Consider the following 20000-nt stretch of genomic DNA (forward strand, 5'->3'; position numbering starts at 1 on the left):
GACTACACTGTGACTAGGAGGCCCTAAGTGAGAGGGAAGAGAGGAGCTGAAACTTATTTGGCAAACACGACTTAGAAAAATAAAGACAACAACCCAGAAGAGAAGTGTGGGAGTACAAGAAACTTCGATGTCTGTCATAGGAAGAACTACTAAGCTGTGTCATTGAGATATACCGGGTTTAGAGTTGGACAGAGCTATCAAGTCTGCCTGCCAAGCAAAACATTTCAATAACATCCGTTTATACACTGCTTTCCGCACAGCAATAGTATATGACAACCCTGTCCCAGAAGTGACAACAGATACGGGCTGATCCACCCATACACTCTTCTGCCTGGTCCTTAGCGGGAGCCTTGCTGCTCATCGGCAAAGGATTCAGTGAGGAGCCAGTGGCACTACTTTACCCACATACAAAGCAACTCAACGCTTTGGACTAAATGCATATTTTGATAAATAACCAAGGTTGAATCCATAGTTTATTAAAGGGAACATCATTTTACCTACTTAGCATAGATTGTACATAAACATAACCCCAAACCAATAATTCAGTCCTCTTCATGGATCCCATTCTTATAGTGCACTGAATGACTGCTCTTACTAGCTTTCCATAGTCATGAACATTAGCCAGAGAGAAGGGAGCTAACTGCACAACTTTATAGATGTGCCACTAGCTAACAAGAATTTAGGTGGAAACTTTAAACCTTAAATCTCAACTTCTTCAATATGGAGATATTGACCTGCCTTCTTTATGGGTTCATGGGGGAAACATGCAACTCTAAAACAAAGGGAATTATAGATCTCTCAGTAAAGACCTCATTCTGATCAGTTGGTAAGAAAATGAATCTCAAGAAGGTGGTTCAGGAGTGTGTTGTCTAAGGGCTGACCTGCTTATTTCCTTGTTGACTCAGTACTTGACACCAGCCTTCCCTTGATCTAATCTAAAGCATGGAAGCCTGAGTGGTGTGGACTGGTATACCAGGCTTCCAAGTTAGCAACCTCCCAGGTATACTAGACATGCAGGTGAGAGGAATAGAGGAGCCAGAGTATTCTGCCGATGCCTTCTCTGCTGGAGGCGGCCTCTCAGTTGTGGCTGAATCTCCACAAGGCTCCAGTTCCTACTGGACATCCCCTGTCATCATCCTCTATTGGACAGTATCCCCCATGGTTCTAGTGCCAACTGGACAATGCCAGCTCTGAGCTCTGAGAATGCCATTTTCTCATTACCTGGCCAGCTCTAGGAGTTGGAGCGTCTTCTTGCTGTTGCCTCACCATCTCATATTCTGGCTGCCCAGTTCTTCTAGCACCTGTAACCAATTTTCTATAATTACCTCCCAGTTCTGGATGCCCAGAGGAATTTCTGGTTTTCTGACCAGGCACTGACTCAGAGGACAATTTAGGAATAAAACTAATTTTTTATTTTTCCTACTCTGTGACAACACAAAAATTAGAAGACATGCTATATGTTACATGCATGTCACCTAGAAATTATATAAATGAACATAAATGTTTAATTTTTTCACTGAAACAAATTTTGAAAAATAATATATGGTGTTTCATATGGATAACTTCCCAAATGCTCTTCTGTCAATAAATGTTGCAAGATACTACTTTATAACACATAAAAGACATCTGTTATCTATGTAACGGTTAATTTGATAAGTCAGTTTGAATTTCTGGGCCAAGGAATGACCAGAAAACCTGTAATATACTACATCTGAAGGGTGTTTCCAGGAAATGAGTTTTTGAGCCTGAGACAGTAAAGAAGATATACCCCCACCGCTGTGAGACAGGAGTCATCCAACTCACTGAAGGCTAGAACCACAGAACAAGGGAATGGCCAGTACTCTCTGTCTTCTTGACACCTGTCTTCTGGCTTTGGACCTCTGAAGTCCTACTTCTTGGGCCTTTAGATCCTGTCGGAATTATGCCACTTGCTGGTCTGGCTCTCCAGTTGCAGATGCCAAGCTGTGAGACTTCTCAGGCTCTGTGATTGCACAGAGAGTTCCTTGTATTTATATATGGATAGCTTTACTCTTTCTGTTTCTCTACCTAATGCTTTCTCAGATATCCAATACTTTTAGGGTGTCCTAGTCATATCTCCCAAGTATCCTTTGTTTCTTTAGCCAACAGTTGGCTGCATCCATCTGAAATCTTATATAAATTTAATATTTACCTGTTCATTCAACATATACATCTATATTTGCCTCATCACTCTCTCCTATCTTCCTCTTTAATCATTTCATTTTTTAGTATCAAGCAACAAACTTGATACTTCAACATTTCGTATCAGTTCTGGAACTCTCTCCACATTGAGCAATGCACTCTCACACCTTCTTTTTCTGATGGCTGCATGTTATTCCAGCGTAAGGATGGGCTATAATCTATTACACATGTGACCTGCTGCTTGCAGGTTGGATCAAATATTATTTTGCTATTACTTTACTCATTGCTGGGTTAATCAGTAGGATCTATAATACTATAGTTTTGACCCAGTGGTTTAAAAATCCAAGAAAAAGTCATTAAACAAATACAGAACTATTAAAACAAACATATTGTTTTGTTGCATAGCAGAATTTGAAAAGTGACACTTTACATAACACTGTAGTTTCAAATCAGTCTCATTCATTCCAATCTTTCAAATGCTGTCATCTCAACTTTAAAAAAGTATGAACCATTTCATACATTGACACCATGTTTCTTCTCTATGAACCACATATTTATATTTTGCCTCTTTTTTTTAGAAGTTAATGCTTTGTTCTCATCTTTAATATTTATAGTGTGTGTCTGTGTTATATAAGAGAAATGATGGGTATGCTCAATAATAACACTAATATGGTAACCTTTGGTCTTACACAGATGTTGTACACTTCCAATACAACTATCATGAACTGAGGAACTTTTATTTTATTTTATTTTATTTTATTTTATTTTATTTTATTTTATTGGTGCTGGCGATTAAATTCAGTGCTTCCTACATATTAGACATATATTCTAACTCTGCGCTGCATCTCCAGATTTATTTCAAATTGTATTTCATTTTCTTTTATTAAAATTAAAATTAACCCTATGTGGCTACTGACTACCACATAGAACAGCACAGTTTTAGGTATTAAAGAAATTGAGTTGTGGCATTGGAAAGACTGAAAGTTCTGGCCTATAACTTTGCTTCCTGGTCTTGATCTTTAACCAAACCCTTCTTGCAACATTAACTTAGAAAAGTACAAGAGAGGAGCAGGTCTAAGATGAATCAGCCTTCTACTGGTATGCTTTGTACTGAACCAAGAATCTCTATCTGGTTGTCAAATTTATTGGTTAAACCACAATTTTCCAAACTCTACTGCATACTGGAATCACGTGGGAATATTTTTTGAATCCCAATACCCAGCCTTCAACCTCCACATCAACCTCTGGGCATCAAAATTAGAATGCATGGTACAATTTAAGAACCAGAAACATGAGCAAGATTTGTGAGTAACCTGGCATTCATGAGACGCAGTTTCCCTGGAGAACTCACACAGAACCTTGTGTGAGTATCCTGGATGAGCTATGTGGCCACTAGGACGTAGGAGCCAAGGAGCTCTGAGACTGGCAGCTCTCCTCGTGAGTGGTGAGCACAGGTCCCAGGATCAGCTGTTGTGTACATGTTTATCCCAGCTGAAGTCACTGGGACATGCATTAGTAGTTTGGTGTCTCTGGGCAGTCCTTGTGCTGTCACTGTGCATGCTGTGTGGCTGCCCATCTTTCACCATTCTTCAAAACTAAATAGACTTGAAGCTGGATGAAGTCTACTCAATCAAAATCAGAAGGGATGTCAATCTTACCCCAAGATCACTGGTCCCTGTAAATCAAAGTGGCACTACTACAGTGTAGACCAACCGGATTTCCCAATTACAGCCTTTCTTTCTGTGTCTTGTATGCAATTTATTGAATGCAACCTTCTAATTATCTAGTTTTCTTTCCTCTGTGGTGCTTGGGTTTTAATTCTCTTGTTCACAAAATGAGGGCCATTCTGATATTTGTGCTCAGCTTTACACTGCCTTGCATGTTCTTTTAATATTTTCTCTGTCTGAATTATTTTAAATATTTAATTAATTTGGAATGTATTTTGACATAAAAGGTCATTTATTTTCTTAGAGGGCTATATTTTATCAAGGTCCATATTGACCCTCTCGCATTTCCTAATATATTTTCAATACCATATTTGTTGTAGCCAAATCTTTAAGTGTATTTAGAGGTAGTAATGGATGTTCTAGTTATTCTTCCATTATATTTTAACATCCTTGTATCAGTTTGTCTTAATTAGGACTTACATATAACACTTTCTTAACATGTAGGTTCTCCTTACTCCAATTCTTTTTGCTAATTAGTTTATTTTCTCACGTGTATTTTCCTCTACAAAATTTAGAAGGAACTAATTTTTTGGCTTCTGGTAGGTAGAATGAACTGTTATATAAATACAATATTCTATCCAAAAACAGCAGCAGCATTCCATTTAATCAAATTTTCTTTTTACATCTTTTAAGAATACTCGAAAAAAAAAATATATCTTGTATTTTTGAATTTGGCTTTTCATTCAACTCATTTGTCAATTAAATTAGAAGTGGAGTGTGTCTAGATACTCAATGTTTATTTGCCAAGCTATGGATTCAAAAAAATTAATTTTATTGTTAGACACATTTACTGAAATTTTTATTCATTTTAACTAGAAAAAAGATAAAATAGCAATGAAATAGTTTCAAAACAGGTTAGTAGGACAGTTACAATAATTAATACATTGAATATTGCTTCTTCATAGTAGTTATTCAGAGGTCAAGATGCAGACATGATATCTTGTATAAACAATATTAGTACAAACCTTTCTTCTCAATGAAGAAAGTAACTATGTATCTACTAAATAAATGATCAGATGAATCTCTTAGATCTTTTAAGACTAATAATTTTGTTCCAAATCTTAGCTTTTGATTGACAGTTTTGTATATTTTTCTAAACTTTAATTGCCTTATGCATGATAAATTCAAAAGTTCAGAGTGGAAAATTAGGAAAGCAACCCTAAGACAACAGCTTTGGCTTAAGCCAAATAAAGCAATGAAGACACACTGCAAAAGGATGGAGCCATTTCTAAGAAAGGAAAATGCCAAGTGCAGCCTCCTGGGAAAGGAGAAAAACAGGAAGCAGACATCCGAGACAACATATCACAGCAAAGATACGACAGAAAGTAGAACAAGGAGCATCTCTGCTGTCATTGAGCTGTCACATGGCCAAATTGGAGGTGCAACTCATGACGTATTTTTAAAACATGTTCTTCTCTGATTGATGACTGAGAACGATCTTGATGGGAGTGGACACTCCAAGGAGGCACCAAATCAAATCTCCTGCCAGCTCTAATCACCCTTTTCCCATGAGTCTTATTTTCTTGCTTATAGACAGATAAATATGAAGTCCGTAAGCAATAGCACAATGTGTTGCACATTGCTCTATATGTTTATATACAGCTCATAGAAGTTCAAATATGTTTTTGTATAGTATACATTGTTATAAAAGTTCAATATATACTCTTCCATAGAAATTTATGAAAAGGGACTGACATTATATGCTACTGGAAGAGGCATAGACTACTCATAGAGAAACTGTACAAGAAACTGCTTGGTTTTCGGGGGGGTTTTGTTGTTGTTGTTGTTGTTGTTGCTGTTGTTTCTATTTTTGGCGGAACCAGGAATTGAACTCAGGCCCTTGCACTTGCCAGGGAAGTGCTTTTTCTACTGAGCCATCTCTACAGCCCCACTGTTTTGGTTTCTTTCTTTTTTTCTCTCTCTCTATTTTAGGAAACAGTCTACAGGGTGTTCAGGGTCTTACTACTAGATCAGACTTGTAGTGACTCTCCTGTTTACAGCACCCCAAGAGCTGGGATTACAGGCACGCACCACCATATCCAATCTCAATTGCCTTCTCAGCACATGCAGGCGCTTTAATCTGCTGAGCTATTTGACCGGCCCCTGTTTTGTTTTCTAACCAACATCATGCTAAAACCCAAATGACTTTAGATGTTAATGTCTTATTATGTATATGCTGTCCAGAAATGTTCAACCATTCTGCAAGATGCCTCTTCATTATTTTAATTGTGTACTTAGCTGTGTAAAAGATGTTACTTAGACACAGTCCCACTTTTTTGTTTTTTTTCTTTTTAGTATGATAGCCAAACTAAAAAATAAAATTAGTAAGATCAATGTCATGAAATTCCTCACTATATTGCCTTGTAACAATTTTGAGAGTTACAGGTCTCCACAAGTAAATTATCAACCTACTCTAAATTTATATTTTAGTTTCACTATGTTATACATGAATATTTGTTAAACTAATTGCTGAACACTTTCCCCACTGTGTATTATTGATACTTTTGTGGAAGATGAAGTGACTCTATGTTTCTGAATTTACTTTTGGGCTCTCTATACTATTCCATTGGTCTATATGTCTGAATTTGTGCCAAAAATCACACTGTTTTAATTACTGGGGCTTTGTGATGTGCTTTGACATCACAGTGTGCAATCAAAATAGCTCTAGTTAACCAAGGTCTTTTCCAGTTTCATATAAATTTTAGAATTTTTTTCTTTTTTTTTTTTGAGAATTTGAGATACTGATAGAGCTTACACTGAATCTGTAGAATGCTTTGAGTAGTCTGTTCATAATGTTAGGTATTCTATCTGGGAACACAGAAGTCTCTCTTTGGGTCTGCACTAAGTGATGCTCTTTCAGCATTCTTTCAGCAATGTTTTGTAGGTTTTACAATTTTGGTTATTTCTATTTAAGGTTTTTATTCTTTCTGACCTATTGTAAATGAGACTTGTAAAATATTTCCTTCTTGGATAGTTCATCGTTTTTAATGTAGAAATTAAATGTTTAGCAAGAATACAATAAACACACATAAACAAATACACACATACAGAGAGAGAGAGAGAGAGAGAGAGAGAGAGAGAGAGAGCTCCTTCAACTCAATATAAAAAAAAAAACCAATATTACTGATGACACAGGAAGTGCAAGTCAAACTATAACAAGATATCAACTCACACCTGTCAGGATGTCACATTACTAAAACAATAAAAAAAAATTTTTTAAAGCAATGTGCTGGTGAAGGTATAGAGAAATTTGACTACTTGTACATTGTTATGATTTTTAAATAGTGAGAATTCAAAACAGAGCAGGCTGGGCTGGCCAAACAGCTCAGTGGACTAAAGCACCTATAAGCAGGCACAAGGGCTGGGGGTTCAATCCCTGGGCCTGCCGTGTTGGCCCTGCTCCTGGGGTGCACTGAGGCAGCAATTGAGGCTGGGCATGGTGGTGTGTGCCTGTAATCGTTGCTCTTGGGAAGCTGTAAACAGGAGCATCACTATGAGTCCGATCTAGTAGTGAGGCCCTGAACACCCTGTAGACCTGTCCCCACCCAAAAAAATTACACATATATATATATATATATATATATAGAGAGAGAGAGAGAGAGAGAGAGAGTATGTAGTATGAAAATAGTACACAGTGTGGAAATTCTGCAAAACAGATATTGAAGTACTATATGATTAAGCAAGCCTACTCCCAGATGTTTGTGTAGCCCAAAGAATTAATATCAGGATATCAGATTTTAGCACTATATTCCCTGCAGCAGCAATATTGAAAATAGCCAAGATAGGGAAATGAGGGGCTGGTGAGAGAGCTCAGTGGACTAACACACCTGCTTAGGCAAGCTCAGGCAAGTGCTGGGACTGCGGTTAGATCCTGAGCACTACATGCTGCGCCAGCGCCGCCCCCAGGGCGGACCCAGCTGGCTAGAGTTGGGGGCATAAAGGGCACATGCCATAATCAGCTCTGGGGAGGCTGAAAGTAGAAAACCCTGTAACAACCAATATATATATTGGGGATTGAACTCAGGCCCTTGCATATTCTACTGAGCCATCTCCCCAGCCCTGACCAAATATATTTTTTTAAAAAAGATATGGAAATGCTGTAAGTGGGTAGAGAAAATGTGTTCTATGCATACCATGGAATGCTATTCAACCTTTTTTTAAAGGAAAGAATTCATGCTGATATAGACAACATGGGTGAACCTTGAGGAGATTATATTAAGTGCAGTAAGACAGCCACAGAAGGATACTTGATTCCACTGAGATGAGGAATTTAAAACAGTCAGGCACATAGGAACAGAGAATAGCATGGTGGGCACTGGGAAGTGGGAGGGCAGCAAATACGGAAGCAGCATTCAACAGGTGCAACGCTCCACTTCCTCAAGACCACGCATCCTCCGAAGCAGCTGTACACCACTGCGCTTGTGGTTAACAATAGCATATTGTACACTTAAGAGTTTTTCAGGTAGATTTCATGTTAATCATACCACAGTTCTTTAAAAACTCAGTCACAGCCTGGCACCATGCACTACTAGGTGAATCATTTCCAAAAGGTGGAGAGCTCAGAGAGCAATAGAAACAAGAAATGTTCTGAAGACACAGACTGAGAATGTAGGGTTTAATTAACAATATCTGTTTGGGATTAGTGTCTTGAAAGGTAGCAGGAGCTTAAGGCACGCCCTAGGCATTTGCCAAGAACTGAGGAAGTGTTGCGATGCATTAAGCTTGACAGTTTGACATGTTGACATACAGAGCGTTAGTGCTGTTGTGCTTTCTATCAGGGCTGGTGATTTTTGTAGGCTTAGGTCACTAGAATAAAGGCTTAACATAGGAAAAGCTCTAGGGGGAAAAAGCCACTTTGAAGGAAAGGGAATCCACCTGGCTTACTGCAAATCTTGCTTACAGTTCTGCCTCCCCAGGGTTTCTGTTAAACTCCCCAAGGCAGTTATTTATTTAACTTGAAACAAACACATGCTAAAAGCTCGCAGGCACTGTCTCCATCCCATCTGGTTTATATAGTTGATAACTCCATCATTCCTGGTGGTAATAATGACTTGAATATTTTGTGACATGTAGTACTTCAGTCTAATTGACTACATGCACTATGTCACAAGGTATCTGTGAAAAGCTTTCTCCAGCCAAACCCAAATCTCAGGCAACAGACACTTCCAGTTAAAAAACAAAAATGATGGTTTACTGCATTTAGAAATACAATAAAAGTTTTTATTTGGAATATCTGCTACAACTGAAGTCAGTATAAAAAGTCAGCTACTCTTAACATACCACAAGCATATTTATCTATATCAGATTTATCAAATTCAAACCACCATTCCATGCCTTGTAAAGCAGTTCTAAAGGACAAAAGAATCTCGAGTGTGTATCAGACAGAATTTAGAGAATTTGGCTGTGAAGTTCTTGTACATGTCAATCTATCCAAAATAATTTCAAAAATGGTCATTTCATGATATTTCAGCAATTGCTCTTAAATGACTGAAAATTGTACCTTACATTTGCTTTTTCAATCATTTAGAATAAACTGACTGAAAAGAATCTTTTTATCATAGTTGTTGCAAGATTTCATTTTGCCTTCAATTTAAGAGGAATAATTTTAGTGACTTGCATTTTCTAAATTTTCGTAAAATATTTATTCACCATCCAGCAGAGCACTATGCATAAATTACATTTTGAGTGTTGGACTATACATTTTATTGGGAAGAAATGTTCTAATGAGTTTTTAGATAAAAACACATACCTATGAAGCTTATATTTATATTCAGTAAAATCTACACATGATAATGAAAATGTCTTTTTTTTCTTACAGATTTTTGTAAGAAGCCACAGAGCTTTCATTCATTCCTTCAGATACGTGGAAGTGCTTGTTCCCTCAGGTATCTGACGGAATCAAACAGAGGCAGAATGAGGATCCCACACTGAAACATCTCCACGGATGCTGCCTGTTCCCACTGTGTTCCTTTCCAAACCCGAAACAGTCATCTTTCCTTTCTCCTTCTAGCAGTACTGCCACAATGTGTGCGTGTTTCCTACCCACGCCACGGATTTCTTCATATGATCTGAAGTAGACTGTGGTGCTGCTGTTCAAGGAAACTGGCCAGGTTCATAGACTTTAGATACATCCCATAATTATCGACCAGAATTGAACAAAGAATGAAAAAGAACTCAGCAGAGAAACAAGGTAGGCAATACGTGTGTGTAACACATGACGAGGTCTCAAATTCCTCACTGTGCCCATGGATTCAAGGTGGCTTTTTGGTTACCAAAGTACAGATTGAGGTGATTGGTGTTCTCCCAAGTGGAAGAGTCAAGATTCAGGGAATAATTTGCCATCTTTCCCTTTCCCTGCTTTGGCAGCAGGAGAGCTGTGGAGAGAGAGCGGCTCTCTGAGGGGACCACAGTGACTAAGGAGCTTTGCAGCCTGCCTGGGACCAACAGGAGATATCTATAAATATGCGAATCTAAAAAGACACGTACAAATACAGTGACATGTAAGTGTAGACATCTATAACTATACAGCATAAGGCATATAATTAAAATATGCATTGTGTAAACTTATATTTGTGAATATCCATAGAGAGAGACAGAGAAGTCAATTTGAAGATTTGAGACCATTTTACCTGTACCATAACATTATCTATGCTATGAGTGGTCCTGGTACCTGTTCCATTGTGTTCATTTTGATCTTGACATTCGAAGTTATGAACATGAAATTTCTCTCCCACGTGCAAAATTATCATCCAGTGCTTCTCAAACCTGACAGTCCCATCTGACCAGGAGTTTCACTGTTCATTAAAACAAGAAACCACGTCTCTGGCTATCACCTAGGTTCATGATCTTATTTACCAATTTCATGGAATACTTTTCTTATTCCTCCCATAATGTAAGTTATAATGCTTTTTAAAAACCTTTAGGGCTGGCCAAATAGCTCAGTGGATTAAATTGCCTGCTTAGGCAGATGTAGAGGCTGGGAGTTTGGTGCCCTGGCCTGCCGTGCTGGCCCCGTCCCCGGTGTGTACTGAGACAGTGATTGAGACTGGGCATGGTGGCTTGTGCCTGTAATCCCAGCACTTGGGAGGCTGTAAACAGGGGGATCACTATTAGTCTGATTTATGTAGTGAAACCCTGTATATCCTATAGACCCTGTCCTAAATACAGAAAAAAAAAGACCTTTGTAACGTCTTCTTCTTAGAGAAACTCAGTCTACAATGGCCTCCAGATTATTTCCTCTTCCAAATCTAAGACTCTGTACTTAACACTTAAATGTCCCTCAGCATCATTTCCTGCTGTCTTCTGATATTCTGCATCTCTTCAATAGCATCAATATACACTCTTAATATCTCCCAGAAATTTGTGCAAAGCTAGCCACAGGTTAGGAGACCACTATATCCAAAGCTATTCATTTACCTATTGGTTCCTTCACTAATTCACTCAACAAAGTCATTGATCATTACACAGGAAATCACGTCTCTGGACATCACCTGGATTCATGATCTCGTTTTCCACATCATGAAATAGTATTTTTACTCCTATAATCCAAGTTATAATGCTTTCTTTATGACCTATGTAAGCTCTTCTTAGAGAAACTCAATCAACGATGACCTCCAGATTTTTTTTTCTTTTTATAAGTCTTCAGGATTCTGAACCCACACTGGGCATCAAATACCAAAAAAATGCTATGCTGAGATAAAAAGAGGAAAAAAAGCCCATAAAAAGTTCAAAACATATAAGGGAGAAAGAAATGTGACATTCTAAATCTGCATCTATTAAACCAGTACCATATATATATATATATATATATATATTAAAAGGAAGCAGTGATCAAAGTGGGAGAGTATAGCTTTAAGCTATGAGAAGTATCTTCTGCAAAAAGTACAGGTCATTCATTCTTTATTCACTCTTCCTTTTTTTTCACTACTTCATTCCACAAGCACCTAGCAATTGTGTGCAACATGCAAGGCTCCATTACCCTTTGGAAATGCTGTAAGGGGAGGTTGGAAAGGGGTCTTTGCTCATAGGGAGCTTATGCTTAAGAGGGGATGACAGTTGAGTTAACCAACAAATTACAGCATAGCCTAAAAACCTGCATTTCCTTGATGGTATTGTGATAGCTAACATTCCCTTGGAATTAGTGGATTGGATTAGCAAGAACAGTACTCATGACACTACTTCACTATGCACATTTCATCTTTAATAGAAGCAGACAAGAAAAAGCAAATGGCAATGCCTACATTGGGCTTTTCCGAAGCCTGATAGGCCAAACCACAATAATTCTCATGGTTGATGTATCACTTTTTAACACATATCAAACACACACACATTTTAATTAGTATCACTAAATGCTAGGAGACATTAGCCACTACTTATCCAGTTTAAAATCCAATGCTTAATTTAGAAAAAGACCAAAATATAATCCAAACACCTAGTTAAAAGAAATACCTCATTAAGCTTTCATTGTTATTGGTTCATAATTACTGTTTATTTTATGCCTAGTTTGAACGGCTCTCCTGGAATTCACTCAGCTGTAATACCCAGTTGTGCTGCTTTTCTCGCTCTTACACATGCCTCAACTTGTTTTTGATTTTAAAGCAGCTTTTCTTAAAAATACAAGTAGGCTATTTCCTGCAGCCCACTGTTCTCTATGAAGAAGAGGGCTATTTCCTCCCACTTACGTACACCAGTTAACATGCACTACGTGGCCATCAAGAGGGTTAGAGACCCAAAGGTGAGTAAATCACAGTTCATTTCTTCAATGAACTTATAATGTATGACATAGTTCCAGGAAGTTGTTGGGGTTTTTTTAAAGAGTCAGTTGATAAGTCCAAGAAAATTATCATTATGTGCCCAGATAGGCTTCCAAATTATCTTTGTGCTAAAGGGTGATGCTTCATTAACTTATCCATTTTCTCTTGTTCCAGCCCAGCTGGGGGAAATATAGACACACACTCCTTCTTTTCATTGCAGTATGATGTTGTCCCTGGCCCACAGAAGATCAGACAAGTACCTTGCTAGAAGAACAAGGAAGCCCTTGATCTCTTTACCATAAAGCAAGATCCTTTAGCTTCCTTTTTTTTTTTAAAGTTAATCTTTTTCTTTCTTGCTTGCTTTTTTTTGCTGGGGGAGAAGGGTCTACAGGGTGTTCAGGGTCTCACTACTAGAGCAGACTCATAGTGATCTGCCTGTTTAAAACCTCCCAGGAGCTGGGATTACAGGCACGCTCCACCATGCCCACTCTCAATTACCGTTTCAGCGCGCCCCGGGTGCGGGGCTGACACAGCAGGCTCAGGTGTTAAACCCCTTAAATTATTCTTATTTAAGTATTTCTTTGGTACAGGATCTCACTACACAACTTGGACTCAGACTTACAGTGATCCTCCTGTTTTCAGCCTCCCCAGCACTGGGATTACAGGCTTGTGCCACCGCGCTCAGTTTTGATGGCCTGCGCGGGACACCCGGAACTCTGGACGTAACGCAGCATGTGCTGCCCAGGATCAAACACGGGTTCTTGCGCTTGCCAGACAGATGCTTAGACTGCAGAGCTGCCTCCACAGCGCTAGCTTCCTTTTATCTTTGGCTGTTGGTAAGCTGTCAGTCAACCACAGCCCCTACACACAACTTAGTATAACCTGTCACTTTCTCACTCTCCTATAGGGCCCCTTCACAACACACAGCATTCTGCACACTTTAAATACACTTGCAAAAGGCTTATATATAAATCACATACATATACATACATGCCCCAAGTATAACTACATATAAACCTCCATATTTGGCAGTTTCAGAAATCTCATAGCCATCAGAAAAAAAAAATAATAAATTCCTTGGACTAATTTGAAATAGTCTTACCTGTGCTGTTTAAGGAGCTATTTTTACTTCTAGTGATTCTGTGAAATAAATTTGCCGGTAATATTTTAATGAATTTACCATCAACTGTATTAGAAAACGAACATGTACCACATTTTGTGTCAGACCTTGTTTTCAAAGTATTTCTGAATATCCTTCATTTCAACCTAACAAAAGGGACTGGTAAACAATCTGCAGTGAGGACTGTGCGTTGTCACACCTTTTGTTCAGGAAACATACCCAGATGCTGTCTTCCTGCCGATACTGCTTCCAGTTCCTGCCACTGTCGCTGAACATCAGGAGGTAGCTGGTCACCCAGTTGGAGCTCCCGTAGCCCCCTTGGGTGGCCACGGAGGTGATCTCCATTCTCTCCCCAAGGTCAATCTGCAACCACTGGTATTTATTCGACACCAGTGGTGACCAGCCGCCGGCTCCTTGCATGAAAATAGAAGAAGAAAATTAGGAGGGAAGAATTAATTACAAATCCATTAGCAAAGTAGAAATGCCAGTAAGACTGTATTCTTCTATGGAATTGAAGGTTTCTGGAATATGAAATTTCCAGAATACGAAACTTTTCATAGATATAGAAAACATGTATTTAAAAAATTACCGTAAGTGGTTGGAAATAGCATTAAATATAGCATTAAACATCCTGCATGCAGGACTGAGTCAATCCCTTTGCCCATAGACATGGATACAAGGGATTATCATCCAGGGCTATTGTGCCTATAATGCTCCATTTGGTTGCCTTCAGATTTCCCAGGGGATGAAGTACAGTACATTTTTTTATCCTTGGCAAGCAAAGATGGCCAAGGAGTGATTCTACCCACAGAGAGCTTGCAACCTCACATGAAGGACTAATAACAAAAAACATGCTTGAAACTTAACATGGGTAGCATTAATGGTGGCGCATGCGCAGGGAGTAACAAAAACTGGAGATTGCCATACAGGGGTGGGTTGGACTCATCTTGCAATAATGTAGGAGAGACTACTGTTATTTTTTCCCAATTTGTAAACCAGTTATTAAACATGACCATCTTTCTAATTGGTCATGGTGGGGATTACTTCAAGGAAGCGGGACAACTGCTGTACACCAAGGAAATGGACCACTACCACCACAGCCAGTTTACCATCTGAGGAACAGGGTCATGGTGAGAGGGTGGAAGGAGAGCCAGGAGCCGTAACAGAGCCATTCGCAGGAAAGCCAGAAACTGAACACTCAGGAAAGAGAAATGGGAGTCTGATAGGCACCAAGGAAGTCTGCGTAGAGCAGCACCTGTGTTTTATTTTATCTAACACATATCAGAGTGTTACAGCTAGCTGAGGCTCCTGTCTTATTAAAATGTCTCCCCTTTTTTAGATTACTCCAATTTGGGAAATTCATTTATTTTAATATTAATATTGCTGGTCATGTAACTAATATGTAATCACTGCAAAAGACATGAAAAAGGAATTTGTACTTTGAGAATTCATTTATCTGCTACTCGATAGCTATTAAAATTCAATGTGTATTATGTAACATCTCAAATGAGAATACTAGTATAGAATTTCTTTCCCAAATTCTTTTGTCACCCACTTTGAGGTTGTAATAAGGGCTGGAATTTTCGACAGAAATTACCATGAATTTACATATACTTTTCATTTGAACACTATTCCTGACATCTGCAACCTATTTTATGAAATCTTGAATTCAGTCTTTGTTCAAAGAGATACCCAATAAGCTCTTGCTAGTATCATGAGAGCATATCCCATGGGGAGGACTGAAGGGACACACCTATATTTATAAGAGTTTTTTAAGATTCAAAGATTCTTTTAATGGTGGAACCAAACACAGTGGCATTCTGACAGATGAAAAGCACAATGCTTTGTTACTTCTAACTCCAAGCAAGAGAAGGCTGCCAAGCAGGGCCACACAGTGCTGAACTAGGGGACAAGATGACAAGCTACAGCTGTAGGAGATAGCTTAAATACAGCAAGTAGGCAAGACCAGCTAGATGTTCTGTGCTCCTTGTGAATTCGCTAACAGGGATAATTTCTCTAGGAGATTCTAAGACAGAGGTCTGTCTCTCGTTGCCTGGTACCTGGCTCCAGTGTTCAAGGGTCAATGCATAGTGACCCCAGATGGTCAAAGTCGAATAAAGGAAGTGGTTGGGATATTGATATGATCCATCACTCAAGAAAGGAAACTGACCGGCCTCCAACCAGGGCCTCAAATCTGGGTCAAGCATTATCTTTTTAAAGTTCTATTACAAAAATGTCCTCAGCTGATGACATCCCACTAACTTCTGCCTGTCTTTAGAAGTAGGTTCTTTTCTCAGGTCTTCTACCTTAAAGTGAATCATTATTTTAAAGTGTCTTCCACTCCATATATCACAGGTACAATACTCTCCTTTTCTTATGTCCAGAATATTTAACACATACTGCTAATCTTTTTTTTTATTAAAGTGGTTTTAGTGTTAATTTTCTTTGTATTAGACCTTGAAGAACCTGTGGCATGGAGCAGAGTTTTCTTAGTCATTAATACAATCTATCTCGTTTAGGCTAGTGTAGAATAAAGCATTCAAGCTTCTCGGGCAGACGCGGCTCTGGTAAATTGTGGGTGTCGGTGTCCTCCCAGCCCTGCTGTCTGCCGCCCACAAGGGCCACTTATTCTTGCAGCCTGTTGTCTTCGTGGAAATTGTTCTTGAATGATCTGAAGCACACCTTAAATAGCACCCTGCTGCAGATATTTTGAGGAGTTCTTGAACCTCAGTAGGAATTGCTCACATAACATCACTTCTAAAGCCGAGCCACTTCCTCCACACTTCTCAGGATGCGATGGAGCGACAGCCATCCTCCTCCACTTAGGCTACTACGGGGTGACTTGATATTTATTAGCAAGTGAGTCCTTTGCATCAGGAACTCTCTGTGAAGCACTGTTATTTAATTCTTAAGGCAACCTACTTAATAGGAGATGAGTCAGACACACAGAGCTTGAACATCCTGTCCTTGCCCACAGAGCAGGCAAGAGACAGTGCTCTTAACAAGGATGTAAGAGTGCCTCTCACCGTCACGATACGTAAGTGGGATCTGGTAGTTCTCGTTGATGTAGAAAAGAGAATTCTAAGAGGGATCACAGATGCTTAGGACTTAGGGACCAGGCAGTAGAGTCAACTTCTTCCTCTCCCTCTGTGCCTATTTTGAAATCTAGGCACACACTGGGGGAAGTGAACGGGTGGCTGTCTTCCTGCACTGTCTTATCTAATATCACTGTTACACTCCAGGGCCTACCAAAACCTTAAAGTCCTGTGCTAGCAAGGATTCTTTAGTCCTCTCATTACTACAACTGCATATATCTCTGAATTTTTATCCTATTTTGGAATAAAATATTAGGAAAGGGCCCCTCAGGCAGCTACCATCTTAACTTGGAAGTTCTACATTTAGAAATTTTATCTGTATCAGCTTATACCTCTGAGAAATACTGATTATTTTGCTTCTTGCTCTTTCTAGTTGATTTTAATGATCTGAAATCATTAATGAGGATACGCATTTTTAAAAAAAATCTGAAATTTAACAGTGTTCCTCTGGCATCGCAGCACACCTTAATAGACCAGTATTTAAAAAGCAAACAGGAGAGAAGCACAGCAAGGAAAAAAAGAATCAGCATTATCCTAGTGGGTTAAAATTGGATCATCAATTCTCATCAGAGAAAGAAGAGCCCCTCTCCGGCCTCTTCCTCTTCCCAGCATCGCTCACAGTTACAGCCGCACTAGCCAACTTGAAGCATTCGCAGTTAATTGACCTTGAACATTTCAATTTCTTACCTGTGGTGAAAAGGTACTACTGGTATGTAAATTAAGCTATACCATTAACAAGGTACACTGATAAAGTAATGGAAATTCACATGCTCCTGGGCTTCACCAAAGAACTGCATCAGGATAAATCGGCCACAGGGAATCCAGAGATTACAACTGGGGTTTCAGCTTCGTGGCTCTGCAGATGCACACGGGTTAAGTGTGCGACGAGTGTGCTTGTTCTCATTTTAAAACAAACGTTGAATAACAATATGGAAAATACAAGAAGAAAGGAGGGGTGAATGGGTGGATGGATAGACAGGTGGATGATGAACTGACCTTATCAGACTCCAGTATACCAGCCTACGATGACAGGTAGGGACAATAGCAGCGCATATGCAAGCACAGCTGAGGTTCTCTTGCACTAGCGCAGGGCCATGACCCATCGATCTCCCCTTCTGGAGATACACTGTTAGCATATTTACTTTTCTAATGGATAAAATGATTGCTACTCTCTAGCAAACTGTAAACTCTGAATTACTATAAATAAAACACTATAATGAATTCTTTATTTTGTTTATTAACTAAACCTTTCAGCTGCTAGTCAAGTGTTATTTGTCCTTAATGTGCTTTTAATATGCTAATATATTCAATATCACAGTAGACCAATACCTATAAAACTAAAGACCAGCTTTTCCTAACCCCATCTATTCCATAGTTACTTACACATAAAGCAGAAGCAAGAATTTGTCCCTCTAGTTCATTTTCTTCCCCATATTCTAGGTTCTCTTTCCCTACCTTTTTCTCCTGTCTTTGGCTTCTTACAGAGATTTGCCACAATTAATTGTCATCTATCTATTCAAATGGAAAAGTTTCTTAACTCTTCATATTATAGACTAGAAATTCGCATTTGAAAACAAAACTCTCCTGCTTCACAAGATTCTTCAATATCATAGTATTGGTCTGAGAATTAAAATTTAAAAGCATATTCGGTGCCTATTGATTTTTCTCATATCTAGCTAGCACAATAGTATACGACAGTTGTAACTTTCTGCGTGGTGGAAAAATTATTATTGCTACTGGCTCCAAAGAGTTGTGATCACAGTAAAGTTGAGCTATGAAAAAATTTAGAGGCTAAATGACCACACAACCCAGCATCTCTTTGATCTGTTGCCTACCACTTTTAAATGTCAGATTCCTGAGGAAAACTGCTTCTAGAATATATGAGGCTCTGAATTACAAGAAAGAAAAACCAACTAAAAATTACCCAGTGCCTAGTCTATGCAGAAATTGTATGTGCCATGTTAAACTTGATTATTAAAATTGAAAGTGGTGAAATTGCTCTCACATTGCTCCAAATACAGACTAAAAATATTATAGAAGCAAAATTTGCCAATAGTATAAAAATTGTTCTACTGTAGGTGAAAAAGTAATTGTTTTTGAAGTCGTTTAATCTGTGAGGATGTCTCTTTTTAAATCACTCACTTCTTCATCTCCACTACTAGAGTAATGGCAACTATCATTGTTTCATAGTAGTATATTTTATCCCAAGAATATATTTAAATATATTCCATGTTAATTATAAATAACCTAGCTGGCCTAATTATGTTTAAGTCCCATATATTGCACCTGCTAGATGTCACCAACATTTGCCACTGGTCAGGGAGTCACACACAACTGTTTTAGGAAAGTATAAAGAAATGAAAAAGTACTATTGGTAACAGCCTTAAAGTATAGATAATAATCATCTTATGCTCTGGTAATATTAATCAATGGAATGAGTGTCACTTTTGGTGGTTATGAATGAAGATGACATGCCAACTTTACACAGGTAGGAACTACACAGGATGATTGAGTTTCATTTCATCCTCCAGAGATGAAAATGCAGGTGAATGTAGTCCTAGGATTCAGATGGTCAAGGACATGAAACACAGACGACCACTGTTGAATGACTCCATTAAAACTTCATAGAAAGATTTTCCTCCGAGATAAGTGCTATTTGTTTCTTTTTAAATGTGATTTCACCTTGCTTTTCCCAAAAGTCTTAGGTTTGCTCAGATCATTTTGATTATGACATTAAATTATAATAATGTAAGAAAATGGGAAGAACATGGTGCCAATATTTGTCTGGCTCCATTAAATTGTATATGCTATCCCCCAGAACACTATTTAGAGTCATTACACACCCTTGTATTTTTACTAGAGCAATTCTTTTTGCCGGAAGGAAGTCAGATGCTATTTATGTTGCATGTGTTGTCTCTGCTGGCTGTTTTCATGTTCACATCTGAAATTTGGCATCACCCGCATCCTGGTCATAGTGACTGTTTCAGGAGGGGGGCGGTGAACTTCGCTCTGGCCAATGAAGTAGTTCCAGGATTCTGCCAGAAGTACTGGAGGGGACAATTCTGCCAATAATAGGATGGGATATAGGCATCAAGCCATAGAGCTCTTGTGGAAAGGTTGCCTGAGGGGAGCCAACAGGGAGAAG

General features: G+C 38.7%; 1 protein-coding gene across 5 annotated transcripts in view; it reads right to left on the reverse strand.

Moving 5' to 3' along the window:
- Positions 1-20000, reverse strand: part of Cntnap4 (contactin associated protein like 4) — a 236333-nt gene that overhangs the window by 177085 nt on the left and 39248 nt on the right. For all 5 annotated transcript variants that reach the window (XM_023709353.1, XM_023709356.1, XM_023709355.1 and 2 more), the window contains exon 2: positions 13980-14173. In XM_023709353.1, the coding sequence (XP_023565121.1) occupies positions 13980-14105 (126 nt within the window). In that variant the 5' untranslated portion in view covers positions 14106-14173. The remainder of the gene's footprint in view (positions 1-13979; positions 14174-20000) is intronic.

This window comes from Octodon degus, unplaced genomic scaffold (assembly GCF_000260255.1).
Source record: "Octodon degus isolate 3935 unplaced genomic scaffold, OctDeg1.0 scaffold00011, whole genome shotgun sequence".
In the NCBI taxonomy this organism is placed as follows: Eukaryota; Metazoa; Chordata; class Mammalia; order Rodentia; family Octodontidae; genus Octodon; species Octodon degus.